At 38.8% G+C, this 21,982-nt stretch overlaps 1 protein-coding gene across 3 annotated transcripts in view; it reads left to right on the forward strand.

Moving 5' to 3' along the window:
• CRY1 (cryptochrome circadian regulator 1) overlaps positions 1-21,982 on the forward strand; it is a 79,551-nt gene that overhangs the window by 35,544 nt on the left and 22,025 nt on the right. For all 3 annotated transcript variants that reach the window (XM_067559379.1, XM_067559378.1, XM_067559380.1), the window contains exons 2-7: positions 5,708-5,816; positions 8,387-8,529; positions 10,133-10,317; positions 14,027-14,115; positions 14,545-14,685; positions 14,773-15,084. In XM_067559379.1, the coding sequence (XP_067415480.1) occupies positions 5,708-5,816; positions 8,387-8,529; positions 10,133-10,317; positions 14,027-14,115; positions 14,545-14,685; positions 14,773-15,084 (979 nt within the window). The remainder of the gene's footprint in view (positions 1-5,707; positions 5,817-8,386; positions 8,530-10,132; positions 10,318-14,026; positions 14,116-14,544; positions 14,686-14,772; positions 15,085-21,982) is intronic.

Genomic DNA, 21,982 nt, shown 5'->3' on the forward strand with positions numbered 1-21,982 from the left:
GGGATATAATTCTGATCAGAAGGTTTACAGGTGTGCAGAGCTAAAACTGAATGAAAGTCCTGTGCCCAGTCTCAGGTAAGTGAATATTTCCAACATGCTTTAATACAGGTTTAACTGTAAAACAGTTAACCATCTAAAATTCTTTTATGTTTGCAAACTATGCTGAGATGTTGTGTAATAAACTTGTATGCATGTCTTTCAAATCCTGAGATAATAGAGATGGAAACTGGAGGTTAGACTTATGAAGATTGCTAAAGGCATGGTGGATTTGAAATACCAAAGTTACAAAAACAGGGATTATTTGGCCTTTAATTACATGAGCCAAGTGTTGTTACTTTGCTTAAAAAATAAGGGTAGATGTGGTAAATAGAATTATGAAAGATGTAGTGAAAATATCTAAGATGATGCAAGAGATTACTGAGTGAAGCTGAAAGATGAGGTCACCAAGTCAAGTTGAAAAGCAGGAGACTTAAAACAAAAAGAAATACTTCGTGCAACATATGAACAAACTATGGAGTATACTGCTACAGGAAGTCGTAGAAAAGAGTACTGATAACCCTTGTAATTATGTAAGAAAAGTGATGAAAGAGAAGTCAAATCTCATGCTTCTAGGAGTAAGATGATGTGTTGTGAATATTCTCCTCCCCCTCCACCAACAGCCCTTCCATCCTCAACTCAGTTTCTACAGTAGACTTACTGTGGAAGATCAGAGATTTTCAGTAGTAGTGTCCGTTTAGCCCACCCATGCGCCCTCCCCATCTTGTGCTGTGTTCTGTTGCAATATATTGCTGTGATATAGTGCTATATAGTGATATACAGTGTATAGTTCATTCTGATTTGGTAGTTAAATATAAAAAAGTATTGTTCTATGTTTCATCTATACCAGTGGTTTTCAATCTTTTTTTCATTTGCAGACCCCTAAAAAATTTCGAATGGAAGTGCAGACCCCTTTGGAAATCTTAGACACAATCTGCGGATCCCAGGTTGAAAACTAATGCTCTGTATACCATATCAAACATAGTCTATGTACACACTGATGGCAGCAAGATCACCGCCATCAGATCGATCTTTCTGGATCGATTGAGCGATCAGTAAAGACCCGCTCAATCGATCTGGAAGTCCACACACTAAAGCCACTCCCTCAAGTGGCGTAGGGCTGTGTCGACAGGAACACGTTTCCCGTCAGTGCAGAACAAGTGAAGATGTTGCGCACAACGGAAGTTAAGAAGTCGACGGGAGTTACACAAGCTACTCTGTATAGCTTGCGTAACTCCTGTCGACTGCCACCGAATTCTCAGGTAAGTGTAGACCTGGCCAAAGTGCAGATATTGGTGTGAGATAAATCTTAACTTTTACATTCTTCACAGGGAAGTTTGCAGATCATTTACAATGGCTCTTACTCCTGCTTGCAATTTCTGGAGGGGGCAGTAACCTTACTTGTCAATTAGGCAGGATGGGAATGGCCACACCCCTGAACAGCTAGCCAGTTTGAACTCCCTCCAATAGCTAGAGGACTTGCTTCAAGCAACAAGAAAACAAAACTGAAAAAGGACTCTAAACATTACTCAGTTGTTGTTTTGTTTCAGGGGGTCTGGAACTGCTGGAAACGGCTTCTAATAGTGCACCAGCTTCCAGTGTTGCATGTCTTGGCAGATCTCTCTAGCGGAACACCTCGGAGGCCAATCAGAGAAATAGAGACATTGGCATAAAAGGGCACAAAAATGCCTGGGTTAACCAGACCCTACTTATGCTGTAGTCAGTCATGCCACAACTGCCAGACTAACAGGATCATGCTTAATGTAAGTTAACTGCAACCATCGCTAGAAGGCTGAGAGGGAGAGCATCCCAGAAATGAAGGAACAAGCAGGTGGTAAGGGGCCTTTCGGCCCAACACATAATTTCTAACTAACTTACTCTGTCCTCTTAACAAGGTGCAAGTCAGTCCTTAGGAAAGCCTTCTTAGGATTCATGTGAGAGCATGGCTGAGCAATGTGGCTGTTCTGTAGCACTGCCTTGTTCACTAAAGGATCTGTTGAGACCAAGAGCTGTGCTGTGTAGCTGCTTGGCTAAGTACAGGATCTAGTGAGACAAAGGGATGTGCAAACCTGCTTGGCCCAGGTCTAGCAGATCATGTTGGAAAGCAAAAAATCTTCTACCAGAGCATCTTACCTAGCCAAATGAAAGCACTTCACCCTCTGGGCAGACGACTACAATATCTCTCCGACTAAATCACCTATTCAGATGATCTTGGATTATTTGCTCCATCTAAAACAAGATGGATTGGCCTTCTTGTCAGGGATTGGCCTTCTTGTCAGTTAAGGTGCACCTAAAGGCCATATTGGTTTTCCACCCTCCTATACAGGACAGGATGGTCTTCTTGCATGGGATGACAGCCAGATTCTTCTGGGACCTGGAAAGGCTCTTCCCACTGGTTCGGGACCCAATCCCCCAGTGGGATCTAAACCTTGTCCTCTGAAGGGTCACTGGGCCACCCTTTATGCCCTTTGCTTTCTGTTCCCTTATGCACCTATCCTGGAAGGTAGTATTCCTACTAGCAATTACGTCAGCAAGGCGGGTCTTGGAGATCAAGGCCTTGACTTCAAAGCCCCCTTACACAATCTTCTACAAAGGCAAGGTCCAACTACGACCATACCCAATTTTCTTGCCAACGGTGATATCCCACTTTCACGTCAACCGAGACGTTTTTCTACCGGTCTCTTCCAAAACCTCACAATTCCAACAAAGAGCACTCTCAGTGTCAGAAGAGCCCTAGCTTTCTACATAGAGAGAGGTAAACCCTTCTGTCGATCCACGCAGTTTTCCACTGCAATGGCCAACCAGATAAAAAGGCTACCGGTGTCATCTCAGCATGGATGACAGCCTGTATTCGAGCGTGCTATGAGCAGGCAGGAATCATGCCTCCAGCATCCCTGATGGCCCACTTAACAAGGGCCCAGCCATCGTCAGTCGTCTTCCTGGCTCAGGTCCCAATACAGGGCATCTGTAGAACCATCATATGATCTTCTGTGCATACATTCACATCCCACTATGCTATAACGCAGCAGGCCCGGGATGACACTGGCTTTGGCAGAGTGTTGTTACATTCAGCACACTCATAAACTCCTGCCCACCTCCAGAGACACTGCTGGTAAGTCACCTAATTGGGAATGGACATGAGCAAGCACTCGAAGAAGAAAGAACGGTTATTTACCTCATAACTGTTGTTCTTTGAGATGTTTTGCTCATGTCCATTCCGCATCCCACCCTCCTTCCCCTCAGTTGAAGCTCCGGCAAGAAAGAACTGTGGGTGAGGGGGGCCAGCAGTGCCCTATATATGGATGTATATGGGCGCTGCAGCAGAGAGCTCTAGACCCAGTCCTACGGATACCACTACGGAAAAATTTCCGGCACTGGTGCATGTGATGCATACATACCTAATTGAGAATGGATATGAGCAGCACATCTTGAAGAACAACAGTCACAAGGTAAGTAACCGTTCTTTCTTTGTATTCAAGTTTCTGCCTTCATTTTCTTTTGGGGTAATATTCAAAAGTTTCCTATAGGATCTAATTCTTGTTACATAAGCTCTGTCAGACTACAGTATCCAGTTCTTTAGGCTTACTAGATGGTCCCCGTTTTCTTTCTTGGAGTCAAAGGACTTTAGAACTAAACTTATCTACCTGTGTACCACATATCGAAACCTCTTTGTCTCAGTCCTGGAAAGCAGCTTTTCACATACCAGTAATTTTGACCTGGTGGGTAGGAGAATTGGCCACTCCATTCCATTACAATCATTAAACACTTAAGTGCTAACTTGAAAAAGCATAGTCTTCAGCCAGTAAGTCCTCCAACTGTAGTAAATTAACCTCTTCCCTCCTTCACGTACATGTACCTCCCCTCCAGGCTCACTATTGCATCTAAGTAACACTATTGTGTTTAGATGAGGACTAGTTTTTCCATCTCTTCATGGAGAAACTGGGGTGCTGTACCTAGATAGCTGAAACCTTTGGTTTTCCTTCTTTGTGTTCATTCTGCTTGGGAAAGCTACTTGAAACCCACCACTTTACTCTGATGGCAAGAGGGCCACAGAACACAGAATTTCTTGTTGATCAGTTCTTCTCAGGGAACAGGCTTGATCACTATTGACACTTGTCCTTTCGTCAAAAAACTAGTCCTCCCCTTAAAAGTAGTTATTGTTCATACTAATCCGAAACAAATTACAGCACTGAAAGTCCTCATATGCTAGGAGCAGAGAGATGCTGGCAGAGATGAAATATGAGGATTAGAAATTATTTCTTGCCAGCATGCTTGATTGATGGGAAGGGATACCCATCACTCTGCATTTGTTGAATCATATCATATACCAGAATTAGCAGTAGAATTTCTGTGTGTATGAAGACTAGTAGCAGAAAAAACTGTATTATTAATTGAAAGCTAGTTAGCAATGATTCTGCAATGTCTAGCTAAATTGTGGTGATAATCAACACTATGAAGTCATAAAACAAACTTCAGCTGACAGTTAATGTAAACATCTTCCTTACATTTTTCATTTTTGTACAATTTTTTGGGGGGGTGGAGAGATGAATATATGTTTCTTTTCAGTTCAGCTAAATGCCAAGAGTTTTCTGTATTAGTGTACATCTTACACTCCAAGAGTATTTTCTTCCCAACCTATGATGCTACATTTTGTCCATACTAAGTTTTTTGTGTGTGTGTGTGTGTGTGTGTGTGTGTGTGTGTGTGTGTGTGTGTGTGTGTCAGAGTACTGATGCATGTAATGTTTGCACTATTTGAATACTTGACTTGCATAATGTTTCACAAATTACTTTATAAACATTAACTAAACTTCCACACTCCTTGTTAAACATGTAAAATTTATATCCTAGTTTACATAGATTAACTACTGTATGCCAAAAAATTATACTGCCAATTCATAATGATTAATTGAACTCATAATAAATTTCACATTAAAGTTTTATGGACTTGGAGAGACTCACTAAAATAATCTCTCCATTTGGAAAACTAGTAGATTAGCCATACTAGTGACCATTTTTAGTTGGTTTACGAGGTTCATGGTTTGGCTATTTTATTTGGCTTATCTAAATAATCTTACTGGGTGGATAGCCAAGACAATGACATTTTGTGGCTTCCTTAAACCTTAATTAATGGACAGAAGGCATATTGTTATAGATTTTTAAGTTCAGAAGGTACTGTTCTGATCATCTAGCGTGACCTTAGCTACACTAGTACTCAGTCACATTTTAGGTTACTGTATTGAGCGAGGCTTTATTGCACAAAGTTTTTATTCTCCTAATAACTAACTGACTCCTGTTCTTCAGTCCCCCCGCTGCCCCTCTATTATTGAATAACTGCACTCCAAATTATAACTAGCATTCATTTTGGTATATTCCAAAGTTAAAATGTATGGTGCAGAAAACTGAAATTGCATTGCAGTTAGATTTCTTCAATTCTGTATAGACAAATGCATGTTGTGGATGTAGTCAAAATAAGTATGTATAATTTGAACCTGGTCAAGAATATGCATGTATGAATGTATGAACACAGGTCTTCTGTAAAATCCTGGCAACTTGATAATTTCTATTTGATTATCCACTTGTAGGTCCCTTTCTATTCCCCCTTTCCTAACTGAAAACGTTTGTCTGAACTATTTCAGGAGGATAAATAATAAGGTTTTTCTTCTCCACAGGTTTCTGCTTCAGTGTCTTGAAGATCTTGATGCCAATCTACGAAAATTAAATTCTCGTTTGTTTGTGATTCGTGGACAGCCAGCAGATGTGTTTCCTAGGCTCTTTAAGGTAAGATGTAGTGCTTGAGGCAGAGGTGTATTTTAATACGAATTCTTCATTTTTCTTTTCATCTTACGTTCTTTCACCTCCACTCAGAAGTTTCGTTTTGGGAAGACTTGCTTGCTGTTTTCCTTTAACTTAAATCACTCTTTATCCAAATACCTTTCAATCCTGGGCTATTTTTTCAGGTTAGAGAGTTTTTGGTTGGACTCCTATTCTGAAAAGGAAGGATGTTAAGAAATATGTGTTTCCTTCCTTAGCAGCTTCATTGCTCACTGATGTTTCCATGAATTAATTCCAGTGATTTTGATGTTACTTTTTTCCTGTGATAAAATAAAATATAGCTCATCATAGCCTGCAAAACACATACAAATTTTATGCTGTTGCTAACTTTCCTCTCCTGAGAGAGGAAGTTTTTATTCTGGGCCGATTGTTCCAGGTTCATGGACAGAAATGTTATATTCATCCCTTATCTGTAATGAGATTCCTGTGTAGAGATTAAATCCTTTGGTTGGTCTTTGCGTGGGTTCAGGGTAGGCTGGCAGGAGGGCTACTTCTATCTCCCTTGTATTATCCATTGTGTCTCACTGTGTCATCTTATTGAGTCTGGAATCTTTTTGAGGGGAAAAAAATCCAACATTTCACACCTGAAAATTGGGGGATCAAAGTTTTCTAATTGTATAGAATCAAGCTAGAATTGTTAGCTGTCAAGCTAATTTGTCTAGATACTGCTTGACTCATTTTGATAAAGTTAGACCTCTAGCCTCTAAAAGGATTTATGTTGAGAATGTTTAAAGTTTTTGTGGGGAGGCTTTTATTACTAAACAATTCAAACCTGCCAGGGATTTTATGTGAATCCCCTGTGCTTAACAATCTATCTACCTTGTATATAGCTTGGGCATTCTGGGTGTGTCTATACTGCAATTAAACACCTGTGGTTGGCCCATGTCAGCTGACTTGGGTTTGCACAGCTTGAGCTATGGGTCTGTTTAATTGTGGTGTAGATGCTCAGGTTGGAGCCCAGGGCCTAAGAGCCCGTCAGCTGACATTGGCCAGCTGCAGGATGTTAAATTGAATAGGAGACAAACCCTCTGGTTACCTTCTCCAGACCTGAGGAAGAGCTCTGTGAAGCTTGAAAGCTTGTATCCTCCTTCAAGTAGTATCCCTATGGGTGCTCCACTTCAGATGCACATGTGCCTTCAATAGGAGATTTTGGTAGCATTGTCCATTTGGCCCACGCATGAACTCTGCGCAACCTCATGCCCACACTATAAGGGCTGTCCAGGTAAACTGTCCTGAGTGCCTTTTCACCTAACTTGGCCTGAGATGGAGCTTCAGTAATGTCCACTTTGAGCTTTCCTGATAGATGTTTCTTCTCCTAGTTGTTAGTTTAGTTAATGTAAGTTAGCTAGTGATTGGTTTATCTGTGTTTATGTTTTTTGTCCTCTTTATTTTATTCTTCATCTGGGAAGGTTTTTACCTAATTGGGAGGGTATTCCTGGTTCACCACGGTTCAAACGCTGCCTTACTTGCCAGGAGGCCATCTTGGTGCACAGTGGGCATTCCCGCTGGTTGCTGTAGCCTCGGGAAAACACATACCTAAAAAGAGCAACTTTTGCTTAGCACTTAAATCCAGGGTTAGGAAGATCTGGAAAATTAAATGAAAACTTCTTATGATAGACTGTTTCCTCCACCCTGCCTCTGACCCAGGGCAAGGGACACCCTCCCCCGTCATGCCATACACTGGTCTCCGAGTAACTCAGGTGCCCCTGCCACTTCAGCACAACACTCCTACATCATCTAAGAGGGATACTATAGAGGCCTAACAAAAAGACTCTTAAAAGTATGCCTACACCGCAATGTAAGCCCAGGCTTAACAGCACTCAAGTTAGCAGATCCCAGATTTGTTAACCTAGTGCTTGAGCGTCTACACTCATTTGTAACCCCAGGTTAGAAATTGTTGAACCCTGGGGCCAGCATCTGCAATGCATCATGCAGGCCTGAGTCCAACCACGATATCCCAGACTTCCTAGCTCCCAAAATGTGGTTGCTGTAGCCTTCTGTTTGTGGTGCAGTGTGGGAAAACTTGATTGTTCACCAAACTTGACTGTTCAGACAAAAAAATATTAGTCCATGGGATTGTGGGTTACTTTTGTTGGTTCCCAGGGTATGTCTACACTGCAATAAGACAACCGTGGTTGGCCATTGTCGGTTGATTCAAGTTGTGGGGCTATAAAATTGCATCTTGGTTTTCTCTTTCTTTAGAGGTAATTTTTTAAGTCATTTTGATTAATTTTGGATTAATTCTCTCTGGGAATTTAGCTTCCCATGCAGTTAAAACTGACAATTCTTATAGGACAGCATTTATTTTCTGGGGAGGAGGTGTTGAATAATGGATAGAGGGAGACCTCGCTTTTAGTTTACCTCTGCTGCTACTGCTGCTGTTAGTTTTTGTCTCTTCCAGTCTTGCACATGAGCATTATTATCTAAAGAGTGTGGGGGGAATAAGTCTTTTCCCCTCCTCCTCTCCCCCCCAAGCAATTGATGTCTCTAACTATCACTTTTTACCTACATTTCAGGAATGGAACATTGCAAAACTTTCTATTGAATATGATTCTGAGCCATTTGGGAAGGAGAGGGACGCAGCAATTAAGAAGCTGGCTAGTGAAGCCGGAGTGGAGGTCATTGTACGAATTTCACATACATTATATGATTTAGACAAGTAAGTTACCATTATCTTAAATTTAAAAAGTAGTAATATGTAGCTTTCGTGCAGTTTTCAGTCATGGTTTTGCACAGAAAATGCAATGCACACTTTGCAGTTTCTTTACTGTATGCTTAATCTGGTTTCCTTCCTCTTCCCTCCATACCCCAGTAAAATAGTTGCACCTTATTTGGATACTAAATAGATTTTTGAAACTCCAAAATGGGTCAGGGGAGTCAAAATATCAGTCCTTTAATAAAATATGCCATAATGGACTCTATAAAAATGGACGCATACTTTCTTTATAAGGATATGGTGCATAAATGCCTATAATTCACCTTAAACAGGATTTATTCTTTTGTTTAAATTTTAGTTTTTATATTTAGTTCAAAATATACCAGTTTTTAATAGTTGAGTCCTATATTTCTGTACCATCGGGGTGATAAAGAACCTGCTAAGAATACTAAAAGGACAAGATTGGTACCCTTGTTTCACTTTTTGCAGTCTTCAGTATGCAAATAAGTCAAGAAGTTTCAAGTCCCTTACTGTTTCTAGTGAGCTAGTTCTGAATTGAACATTTTTTAAACATTCCCTTTCTAACATTTATGTACTTAGAAAGTTATTGGAAATTGCTTGATATCTCCACATTGCCTTGCACAATGTCTTGTTTATATTTTTCTACACACAATTATTTTTAATGGATTAGTACTAGCTCCCTATTATACATACATAATCCACAAAATGTGAAGTATTGGTTCCATTGAGATTTTGATAAATTTATTAACTATTTTGTAGTTTCCAATTTTATACTACTATAGTTAATTTAAAAGTAATTTATTTCAGATCTCTCCAGTAGCTTCTCACATTTGCATTTTTCTTTCACTGTTTTGAACCCAGGGGTTGACCTTTCATCAATAGTAGGGGGGGGGAAAATTAAAGTAGCTTTAAAAAAAAAAAAAAAAAAACAATAAAAAATGCTGCTCCCTCTATACAATATGGGTCTACCATTCTATGCCACAACATTAGGGATTGTTTGTTTAAATTCTGAGTTCTGAGCATATCTGAAGGATATCAGATTATTCTGGAGGGAAAAGTGGAGTATAAAAGTGGGGTGGGGATGTGTGCATGTGCACGGATGTACAGTGGCTGCCATTAAAAGCATCAGATCTTCATTTTTTGCCTAATTAAAGTTACCATCGTATTCCATGGGAATACCACAGTAATATTTTTTTGCAAATAGTAATTGTAAAGCTTTTAATTGGTGGCTTGTAAGTATGTCTTTGCAATAACTTTATTTTTTACTGCTGTCTGTCATCTGTTTGAGGATGTGTGTATGGATATATTTACCTTAAATTTTGTTGTATTCATTATTTAGTTACTGCTGAGAGACTTTTTTTTTCAACTTAGAAAGCAATAACAATAATCACCTTGTTTATGCACTTAAGTTCTTCTATCTCTCTAGTGGGAATGGAGTGGTATAATTAAGGTTTAAACTGTCTGGGTTAGTGTGTATATATAAAAACAACTGAATTCAAACTGCAGATAAGAACAAATCTGTATATGTATATAAATGTGTAATATGCTCTTGTATGAAATACACGCATTTGTTTTTTGAACACAGGATTATAGAATTAAATGGGGGACAGCCACCTCTTACTTATAAAAGGTTTCAGACTTTAATCAGTAGAATGGAACCACTGGAGATGCCAGTGGAGACCATCACTGCAGAAGTAATGGAGAAGTGTATTACTCCAGTTTCTGATGACCATGATGAGAAATATGGTGTTCCATCACTAGAAGAGCTAGGTATGTTATAAGACTTACATTCATTCATTGCACTATGCTAAAAACATTTAACATATTATTTATAAAATGTCCAATGTGGTTATTTTAATCTTGTTCAGGTAACTTTTATGCTTATGCTTAATAATTAAATGAAAACTGCTTCCATCAGAGCAATCTACAGCAGGAAATCTACAGCAGCAATCTACAGGTGGAAAAGCCTAACCCAGTGACTCCAAGACTTTTATTTATTTATTTATTTAAATATATGAGGCTAGATGGACAGAATAGATGTCTAGATATCCTAGATGGATAGGAGGAACCCTATATTTTTGTGTAGCATAACCATCTTCCCATACTATCAGGCTACACTTCAGAGCACACTTGTTTGAAAACATACTTATCTAATATGTTCTATAGTTTCAGCTGCTCTTTCACATTGAACGCCTTCCCTATCCTTGTACTCCAGGATAGCACCCTCTGTTCATACACATTAGTGCTAAAAACCTATTTTTGCAAAATCAAAAAGACCAAAATGATAAAGTAACAAAGTAAAATAATAAAAAGACTCCTTTATCTTCACTCTGTTTCTAGCGTATTTAGTCTTCAATCATTCCATTAAACACAAGTAAATATGGTTTTGCCTCCAAGCAAAATCATTTCAGACCTCCACTGCTCTGTCTAGTCCAGTTCAATTCAAATCACACAACTTGGTCCAATAGTACAAAAAGTAAATATGCATTTGATCAATTTAGCATATAATTAAAAACTTAACAACTTTGCACAGCACTTTTTAAAATAATATTGTAGACTTCTGTTTAATTACCATTCTCATTTAAATCTCTCAAATACCAGTGCACACATGAAAACATGTTAACTAAACATAGCATGATGTATCAAAGGGATACTGACAAATTGAACTTTTTGACATTCACTATCAGTTTCTCCTGGAACATCTTTTAAATAGGTCTGGACATTTACAAATAATTTAATAACATTTTATAAGGATTTTTGTACTCATCTAACAAATGTCTTTTCAATTTGGGAGAAAAACATTACTAGCTTCTTGTTACAGTAATCTTAAGTGTAATTTGTCCCTATAGTAGGTACAGAATTATCAGGAAAACTTGATTTTATTTCAAGTTGATCTTATGCCTTTCAATAATTACAGTTTTAAGGCCCAATCCAACAAAACATCTACACATCTACTTCAGTGACATTACTGCACTGATTACTGAGTCCCTGTGTTGTGCAGCATACCCTTTTCATCGGTTACTGATGTCATGGAAAAGAATCACACTGCTACATTTTAGAGTTGGATCGGTGCAGCTTTAGTTGTGAGACACACACAATCACATAACCATAGCTATGGGGAATACTATAGCCATAGGGAAAACCCCGGTGGCTATAGGGAAGTCAAGCAGCATGTCTGGATGCTGGGCAAAAGTACTTCGCCTGGCTACCAGGTACAAAAGGCTTTGATAGGGGTTGCTTAGGTTCATTTACAGACCGGTCAGCCTCACCTCAATCCCTGGAAAAATCATGGAGCAGGTCCTCAAGGAATCCATTTTAAGGCACTTGGAAGAGAGGAAGGTGATCAGGAACAGTCAATATGGATTCACCAAGAGAAAGTCATGCCTGACCAACCTGATTGCTTTCTATGAAGAGGTGACTGGCTCTGTGGATGTGGGGAAAGCGGTGGACATGATATACCTTGACTTTAGCAAAGCTTTTGATACGGTCTCTCTCAGTATTCTTATCAGCAAGTTAAGGAAGTATGGGTTGGATGAATGGACTATAAAATGGATCGAGAACTGGCTAGAGCATAGGGCTCAACGAGTAGTGATCATTCCCCTCTATTCGGCATTGGTGAGGCCGCATTTAGAGTATTGAGTCCAGTTTTGGGCCCCCCACTACAAAAAGGATGTGGAGAAGTTAGAGAGAGTCCAGTGGAGGGCAACAAAAATGATTAGGGGGCTGGAGCACAAGATTTCTGAGGAGAGGCTGAAGGAACTAGGCTTGTTCAGTCTACAGAAGAGAAGAATGAGGGTGGATTTGATAGCAGCCTTTAACTACCTGAAAGGGGGTTCCAGGGAGGATGGAGCTAGGCTGTTCTCAGTGGTGGCAGATGACAGAACAAGGAGCAATGGTCTCAAGTTGCAGGGCGGGAGGTCTAGGTTGGACATTAGGAAAAAGTTTTTCACTAGGAGGGTGGTGAAGCACTGGAATGGGTTACCTAGGGAGGTGATGGAATCTCCATCTTTAGAGGTTTTTAAGCTGCGGCTTGACAATACACTCGCTGAGATTATTTAGCTGAGGTTAGTCCTGCTCTGAGCAGGGGGTTGGACTAGATGACCTCCTGAGGTCCCTTCCACCTCTATGATTTACATGTTGATCATATAGTGGAATTTGATTAACAGTTTTTACTTAACAGGAAAGACAATCACAATGCACAATGGGGCACACCAGACATCCTCACAGGAACGCCCAATGAGTCACTTCAGTATACAGTGTAGTTTTCAGGGACCCTGGCTAAGATGGGTGGTTACACAATACCTGTTCAAATGCTAATTTGTATGGAGTAAATTTATATGGGGCCGGTAAGACAAAGGGGGGCAGGTACCGGTACTTATCGAAACAGGTGAAGTCTGTTCACAGACTTGAAAAGACTTAAGGCTTATAACAGAGAACTTGCATTTGGGGTGTGATTCAGAGACATCTTGTGGGATTTTAGCATCTTTATCATAATTTTAGTTGAGGCATTCTGTTAATGGTTTAGCCTGGGGCTTCTATTTCAGTTTCAGGCTACAACTTCAGGCCAGGCCTTCTATGACCAGTTTCAGGCCAGGCATTCTATTAATCAATTCTGTGATTAATTCTTTGATTCCACACTGATTTATAGTCCCAGATTCTCTACTTTGCTGCTAGTCACTAAGTTTCTGAGTAGAATAGAATCATAGAAATGTAGGGCTGGAAGGAACCTGAAGAGACCATCTAGTGCAGCTCCCTGCACTGAGGCAGGACTAAGTAAACCTTGACTATCCCTAGCAGGTATTTATCTAACCTGTTCTTAAAAACCTCCAATGACAAGGATTCCACAACCTCTCTGGGAAGCCTATTCCAGTGCTTAACTATTCTTGTATTTAGAAGGCTTTTCCTAATATCAAACATCTAACCTAATATCCCTTGCTGCCCTTTAGTGGACATGGATAATAAAAAGATTTGTCTCTCTTTAAATTTTGGTTCCAAATTTAAAATTGGACAAAACAAGCTGTTTAATATTTTGGCTGTTTCTAGTTTTTGTTATACATTCTTTACATTCTAATGGAAAAAGCTCTCTCTCCCAAAAAAAAAAAAAATTCTCTGTAGTTCTTGCATCCCAAACATTACAGAGCCGAGAACTTAAAAATGGAAATAGTTTGGTTTATTTAATTGTCCATGCTGAGAGAAATGTAAAAAAAGAATTGAAGTAAGATCTGTCTACCCTTGCCTTTTATAGTAAAGCATAAAAATCATATTTAAGTTGGTTGCAGGTAAGTGGAATTTTATTGTGGTTTGGTGTAGGACTTGTCCACTTTGGCAAACATTGTTTTAAAAGCTGAAGTCTGCGATCCAGTAAGCTTTAAGGTGTTCTCAAAGCATGATACAATTATTCTCCAAGAATCAGGATAACTACTGTTTCTTGTGCTAAGTATTTTTACAAATGGGTTTCTTCTTTTAATTCATTCTTCAGGTTTTGATACAGATGGCTTGCCATCAGCAGTATGGCCAGGTGGAGAAACAGAAGCTCTCACACGACTGGAAAGACACTTGGAACGAAAGGTACATTGCAGATCATTGTTGTAAGCAAATATTGGCATCTTGAGACTATGGTTAATTATTGTTACAAATAAGTGTAAAAAAAAAAATGAGCAGAATTTCTAACAAACCAGCCACAGGCCTGTGTACTAATACAGAGGGAATAACAATTTTATTTTTTTAATGATTTTAAAAAATTGATAAAAATTGAACATTCTAAATTTTTATAAAAGTTGAAAACTAGAAAAAAATTTGGTAACATCTCATGTAGTTTTGAAAAATATATGAACGCTTTTCCCCAGTGGAGATATCTTCAGTAAAGTGCAGTTCTAGTCACAAAAAGTGACTATAAATTTAACTTCTTAATCATCAGTTATGTTTCAATTGTATATTCAATTTTATAATCTTCCTCTCTGCCTGTGAATCATCTAATCTGTATTTTTTTTTTCTAAGGCTTGGGTAGCAAACTTTGAAAGACCACGAATGAATGCAAATTCCCTTCTTGCAAGTCCCACAGGGCTTAGTCCCTATCTGCGCTTTGGCTGTCTGTCATGTCGCCTTTTTTATTTCAAATTAACAGATCTATACAAAAAGGTATGAACTCATGGTCAGCTACTCATGTTTATATGTACTAAAAGAAATTTTTAATAAAATGTGTTTTCTTTTTTTGATATCTTTCAGGTAAAGAAGAACAGCTCTCCTCCCCTTTCCCTTTATGGCCAGCTCTTGTGGCGTGAATTTTTCTACACAGCAGCTACTAATAATCCACGCTTTGATAAAATGGAGGGAAATCCCATCTGTGTTCAGATTCCATGGGATAGGAATCCTGAGGCTTTGGCCAAGTGGGCAGAAGGCAGGACAGGTTTTCCTTGGATTGATGCAATTATGACACAGCTCCGTCAAGAAGGTTGGATTCACCATTTAGCCAGACATGCTGTGGCATGCTTCTTGACTCGAGGTGACCTGTGGATTAGTTGGGAAGAAGGAATGAAGGTATACTTTTTCGTTAATGAATTTCTGATGTTGATAAATAAGAATTATATACAATAGATATCCATAAGTAAATGCATCAACATAGCTTTTAAAGCAGGGGTGAGCAAACTACGGCCCGTGAGCCGCATACGGCCTGTCTAAGCTTTTCATCAGGCCCTCCAGCTCAACCAGTGGTCCATGGAAAAGTTGCGGAACAAGCTGTGCAGCACAGCTGCTTCCCCTCCCAGCCCTGCACCTTTCTCCCCCACCATGTGGGCCCAGCAGCACCTTGACTGGAGCCGCTCCCGGCCCCAAGCAGCGCCACGCAGCAGCTGTGTCCGGTCCCGTCCTGCCCCCCCCCCCCTCCCAAAATCACACGCACACCCCAGCCCGTTCCTCCACGGCCCTCTGTACGGTCCACCATACAATTTCTGTATGCAGATGTGGCTTTCAGTCCAAAATGTTTGCACCCGTTTTAAAGCTTAAACTGTGGCCAAAACATTTAAACCAGGTAGTTCTAGTAGGAGTGATGGGGCCAAAGTTTCAGATGTAAAGCATGCTTTTTTGTAGATGTCTCAAAATGACCTTTGGTGCCTAGCTTTAGGTATCCCAGTTTGAAAATTGAGACTAGCAATGATTAAATCCATGGATTCTTTCTAAATCTAAATAGAATATGGGGAAATAGAATATATGACTCCTTTCAGCCCTACATTTCTATGATAAAAATAAATACAGATTATTCATCTAATAGAAATTCCTTCCCAATCATACCATTCACCCCCCTTCCAAAAAAGAAACCACCAATCTTTTCTTTTCTGGTTAGTAGAGAAAACAAGATGGATATTGAGGAGAGAAAAGTAAGTGTTGAGGACACTCTGCACGTTGCCATATTAGACCCATACATGTTGAGCAACATGATTATCAATAATCTCAGTTAGTTAGTCCAACTAACTAGTACCAAATCTTCCTAAAACTGAGACATGGCTATTCAGAATACAAAGTTGTGTCAGTCTCATCGCTATTATTGCATCATTCTTTGTTCAGTCCTTGCTTTTTATTCTATTTCAGATAATAAATCTCTAAATATGGTCACACTTTTTTTTTTTTTTTAACTAATTACAGTTGTAAAAAGAATTCCTCCTGTTTGAAACTTGAAGGGTAATTGTGGCTGTGTTGTAAGCTTACTTCTTTTTTTAAACTACTGAGTTGTGCTCACGTCCTTCCTATTTCACATGTAAACAGCATTCTTGGTTATGCAAGTAACTGCGTGAAAATTGCTACGGCAGCTTGTCTTATGCAATTTATACACGTATAAATTGTATATCTGTAATGTACAGCTTTGTGCATTTGATTGTACATATTACAGATGTTACCTGGCCACCCTTGGAGTAAATAAACCAAGGTACAGAGGAATATATTTATGTAGTATGAGAAGACATAAATTATACCTCCCTGTGCTGATGAGAGTAACTGTCTCCTGCTAATTCTAGGTAGTGTGTTATACAATCTTAACAAGCATGCTTGAGTGGGAGCATCTAGTGGAACAGTTGTGTACTGACATTTTGTCTTTCTCACCAACAGTAGTCCAATAAAAGATATCACTTCACCCACCTTGTATCTCTAAATTTGTTAGATTGGTAGCCACTTCAATTTAAAAATGCTTAAAAAGCATTTCAATTAAATGTTTTCCAGAAAATACATAACTTAATTTTTGTAATAAAAAGGCATATTTAGAGGTATTCCAAGTAACAGTATTTTTTATATCTTGTTTAAACAGTTCTTTTGTTAACTGATACTGATTACATTCTACTTTTTAACTTTCTGAAGTGTTATAATAATGGAATTGTAATGAAGTATTAAATGCAAGTTTAGCAAGAAAAGAAAGACCTTTTTATTTTCTTCTGTCCGAATAACCATTCCCTCGCCCCACACACTTTTTTTGTTGTGTTTTAAACTTTGCTATTTTATTTCCGATTTCTAGCAGAAAATGTTAATTCTAGTCATGGGTCAATTAATATTTGTATTTTTGTATTGTCGTGGTAGTTTCAGGATTGTTTGTTATAGAACAGTTTGAGATTATGTATGTTTAGCTATTTTTAAAGGAAAAGTAGCTATTTGCTGAGTACTTTTAAAATGCATTCTAAATAAGAACTTGAAATTCTTCGAGTAGACCCTCTTTTGGGACTCACGCTGACTGGTGCAGCAGGATGGTAGAACCTTATAATAGGCGACCACACTCCCTTGTCCACCTCATCTAGCACTCAAGTACGTTTTGAGGGTGAGAGGTTAAAGAGGTTGTGGCGCTGCAGCAGTGAAAGAATGTGAACCAACAAGTCTCACGATCCACTGATATTTATATCTTAGTGTAATGTTGTTAGTAGTTTTATAGTTAGTATTCTATAGCTGGTTTTTACTGTAACCTACTGTAAATTAGATTAAATTTAGATTAGATCGTGGATTTAAGGAAAAGCTTTATTTTTCAATACAGTTGATTCCAGTATTAAGAAATACAGGTTCAAGCAGTGTGTCTCTTGCCCAGAGGTCTTCCTGGCATCTGACATGCAGGTTCAGAATTTTAAAATGTTTTGAGAGGAACCATTGCCCAACTGTAGCACATTCACACCTTGAGCTGGCAAAGAAAGACAAAAGAAATTTCAGACCCTTTTATTATAGGAGGCCTTGTCTGTCAAGCCTCAGGGATCTCAGAACTCTAAAGGATTAGAAAATAAGGATGGGAGGCCTGAATTGGCACTGAGTACACTTGAATTCAAGAAAGTTGCAACAATAAAGAGATCAGTCCTGGCACTAAGCTCCAATTCCAGATGGGTGGATTTGACTATTTCTAAATCCTCGGATCTGACTCAAAAATGAATACATTCTTCTGTGGAATTGGTTTCAGACAGTCATCCTAAATAACTTATCAGAACCAGCTACCTTAGTTCAGAGGAAAAGGAAAGCTAAATTAAAACATTCTTCCAGTAGTTCATCAGACTGTTCATGTGTGGATCTGAACCTAAGGACAGTAGGCCTGTGGCTTGTGCTAGAGATATGGATCTGAAGGAAAGATCATTGGATCCAAACATGTCAGCCCATCAACATGCTTCAGCTATCATGATGTAGATTCATTCAGACCCCGATCTACCAATGGATCTGACTGTTTCTCATGGCTCTCCTGATAAGAGACTGAGATTGGACACTGAATGCAAAAAACCTCCAATATCTGTTCCACAATCCAAAATCCCTAACTGTATTGTGACAAATCCCTTCTTAACCACTTTACATGACCCAAATCCCTTCGACGGTCACTTCGCTTGCTGTTTCAATATTGGATCCACAGATATAGAGCCAGATCCCACAAACATGCCTAGGTTCTGAGCTTTTTCAGATCAGAATTTCCCTGCTTGGCCAAAATGTGGATGCAATTGCAGCATTGTCTCCTTCTGAAGACGTGATTTAATTTCATGAACTAGTGGATAGGATGGCATCAAGTTTAAAATTACCATTAGTCGCTTTGGAAGAAGCCACGCATCTAGTTTTTAACTTTTTGGGTTCTATTGTAAAGAGTAAGGTCTCATTGCCCATGTTGGAAGGTCTCTGCCAGCCAGAAAAATCTCTGGTCCAATCCATCTTTATGTCAATCAGCTTTAAAAAAGGCAGATAAATTGTCAGATCCCACAGGAAGGGTTTTCCTATTTTCATGTGCACCCTCAGCCTAATTCTCTTGTGGTAGCAATAACAGTTTTGACCTTTCTACCATATCCAGAGTCTACCAAATGCTTGGGTCTGATAGCAGTATATATGAAGAGACAAGAAATTTTCATCTTCCTGTACTTAGACAATTAGCTTCCGAAGACTGCATTCAAAGAAAAATTACAGAAAGTCATTTAGATTACTGTGTTTTTTGTTTAGAACACTAGGTGTTATAGAAAAAGAAAAGTCTTTTCTCACACCATCACAAAGGATTCCATTCATTGATGTAATTCTTGACTCTGTAAAAGGCAGAGCTTTTCTTTAGCAGAGAGTTTTTAAATTGTAAATACCTCCATATGCAGACTGTGTCAGCATCTCTCTCAGAAGATAGTTTATTTGTTAACTCTGTTGGGTCTGATGGCATCTGCAACATATTTGACTCTGTATGTCAGGCTCAGAATGAGACCTCTTCAGCACTGGCTACTAAGGAATTTCAGACTTATGCAAAAAGTAATACTGACAATATGCAAAACATTCTCATTGGTCTTTCACTAAGGTGGTGGCTGGTACCTCAGAATGCCCTCAAAGAAGTTTTTGTTCAGCTCTCCTTCTCCTTCTTTAATCATAACTACAGATGCACCAAAGACAGGGTTGAAGTACACATTTGCAGTTTGTTTTTTCGACTTCTTTTGAATGACAGAGAATCCCTGTTACACATAAATGTATTGGAAGTGAGGGCAATCCAGTTAGCTTTCAGAGCATCTCTCTTGCCTGTGCAAAATGCAGTAATTCAGGTGGCCATGGACAATGTGTCAGCAGTATATTATGTGAACAAATGTTGCAAAGAAGCAGTAAATCTTTGGGATTGGTGCTTCCAGCACAATATGTACTCAATTGCCCTGCATGAAGTGAGTGAACACAATGCGATTGCAGATCGGCTAAGCAGAGATTCTTTGCAGATAAAAGGAATGGTCTCTTAAAAATAATATGGTGGTTCAGGATATTTTTCAACCTTTGGAGATTTACAGACAGAAACATATTTGCAACCCGAGTCAATATGAAATGTCTCTTTTTCTGCTCAAGAGTGGACTCAGACAGCTTATCATTGACATATGCATTCCTCCTAGATTGGGAAGAGGGTTCAATATATGCATTTCCCCTCATTCCCACAGGCATAAAAAAGGTACAGCAAGATTCAGCCAGTGTGATTCTCATTGCTCCAGTGGCCAAGACAACAGTGATACACCAAGTGACTTCATTTATCCAAAAGCAATGACAAAATGCTCCTGTTATCAATGGGTCTACTATCTCAGTAGTAAAGGAAGGTTGTCCACCCAGATCTTCAGTCATTATATTTGAGGGCTTGGGAGATAGGCTTTTGACAGAGTTAAAAAGATTGTGCTCAGTTGAGATGCAAAGAATTTGAATTAATTCCAGAAAACTATCAATTAGAAAAAAAATATGGGTTCAAGTGGAGATTAGTTTTTATGGGCAACTGGGAAAGGTATTTGAGCTGGTTTTAGCTCCAGTACAACTTATTGTAGAATATCGATTACACTTTAAAAGACTGGGGTTGCCTCTGCCCTCTGTTAAGGTTCATCTAGCTGCCTATCATACTCATAAATAATTTTGTCATACACTGGTCAGAAACTTTTTGGAAGGATTACTGTAAATGTATCTCCCATTGCAAGACCCTGTCGCTCCATGGAATTTGAATTTAGTTTTGATTCATCTTTGGTCTCAAAAACTTGAGCTAATAGTTAGCTGCTCTTCGTTTCACTTAACTGTGAAGACTGTGTTTATGCAAGAAGAATTTGTGAACTGCATACATTAGTGTGGACTCCTCTCCCTCCCATGCGTTTTTATAAGGACATGGCGGTTCTTAGACCACACCCTAAATTTCATCCTAAAGTTGTTTCTGAGTTTCATGTAAATCAAACCATTAAACTAATGGTATTCTTTCCAAAGCCTCATTCATCTAAGGGGAGACTTTTGATTATATTATTAAGATACCAAGAGTGTAGCCTGTAGAGCTAGCCTGCTTGCTTGCACTTTATAGATATATATCTTTTCTTATAGATTTAAGTATGATTGTGTGATTATAATAGAGTTATAATATATATATATTACTGTAATGCAAGGTGCTGTACAGACCACATTCTGGATGACAGCTACACAGTTAGCACATATTCAACCTTTGACTTAGATAAGTGTTGAAAGAGTGGATATATATATAACAAAAACAAGACATATGTGGTCGTGTCTTGTTCCATAGTTGAGTAAGCAGTTAGCACATCTACTCTGGACCTTTTGACTTGTTATTGAAAGGAGTGATGTCAGGTACCCAACTAGTACGAAGGTGAGGTAATGGAATTTAATAAATGGGGAAGTGATATGTCATGGACATTTCATTAATATGCATGAACCTACCAGCCTATGGAGTGTGGGTACCCCAATAATTTGGGAGTGGAAAATCCAAATATGGACTTAGAAGGAGGACCCATATTCTTGGGGTATAAGAAGGGGGAAATCATGCTATTTGGGGCGATCGTCATCTACTCTTGCTTGAAGCTTCTTTTAGTTAGTGTTAAGATTTCTTCTTTATTCTATACTTAGTCTTATTTGTAGTCTTAGTTTATAGCTCTTAGCTCTCTAGCAGTGCTTATTCCACCCCTCTGCTCAAGAGTTGAGGAATCAAACATCTCTCTCAACCAGAGAAGGGCATGAGTATAAGAATCCAAAGGATATCATAGAAATATATATATTATATGAGTCTCTAAAATTAAGATTGTATTATCCATTATCCATTTAATTGTTTATTTTCTCTATATCAGTTGTCTATCATTTTATGTTATCTTAATAAAACTTATAAAATTATACAAATTTGGTTATCATTAAGAACCTTCCTGTTGTGCACCCGGGGGTCCTTATAAAATTATTCTGGAGCCTGATTTAGGACAAGAACCTTCTAATCCAAGCAATTGGCAAACCTATAACCCTATGAAATAACTAATACACTTAAAAATTAGGCTACAAGAGAGTACTCTCATATTACTTAGAACAAAGAGTTTTACGTCTTCCAAGTTATTTATTTCATATACTGGTAACTCCAAAGGTAAAGTTATTTCATCTCAGTCCCCTGTCTAGGTAGGTTAGACAGTGCGTTTAAAAGTGGTATAGAGGCGCTTCTTTCCCCACTCCTAGTCCATCCAGAACTGATTGTACTAGA

Source organism: Emydura macquarii, unplaced genomic scaffold (genome assembly GCF_026122565.2).
Source record: "Emydura macquarii macquarii isolate MOO-44397 ecotype Brisbane River unplaced genomic scaffold, CSIRO-AGI_Emac_v2 contig_2205, whole genome shotgun sequence".
Classification (NCBI taxonomy): Eukaryota; Metazoa; Chordata; order Testudines; family Chelidae; genus Emydura; species Emydura macquarii.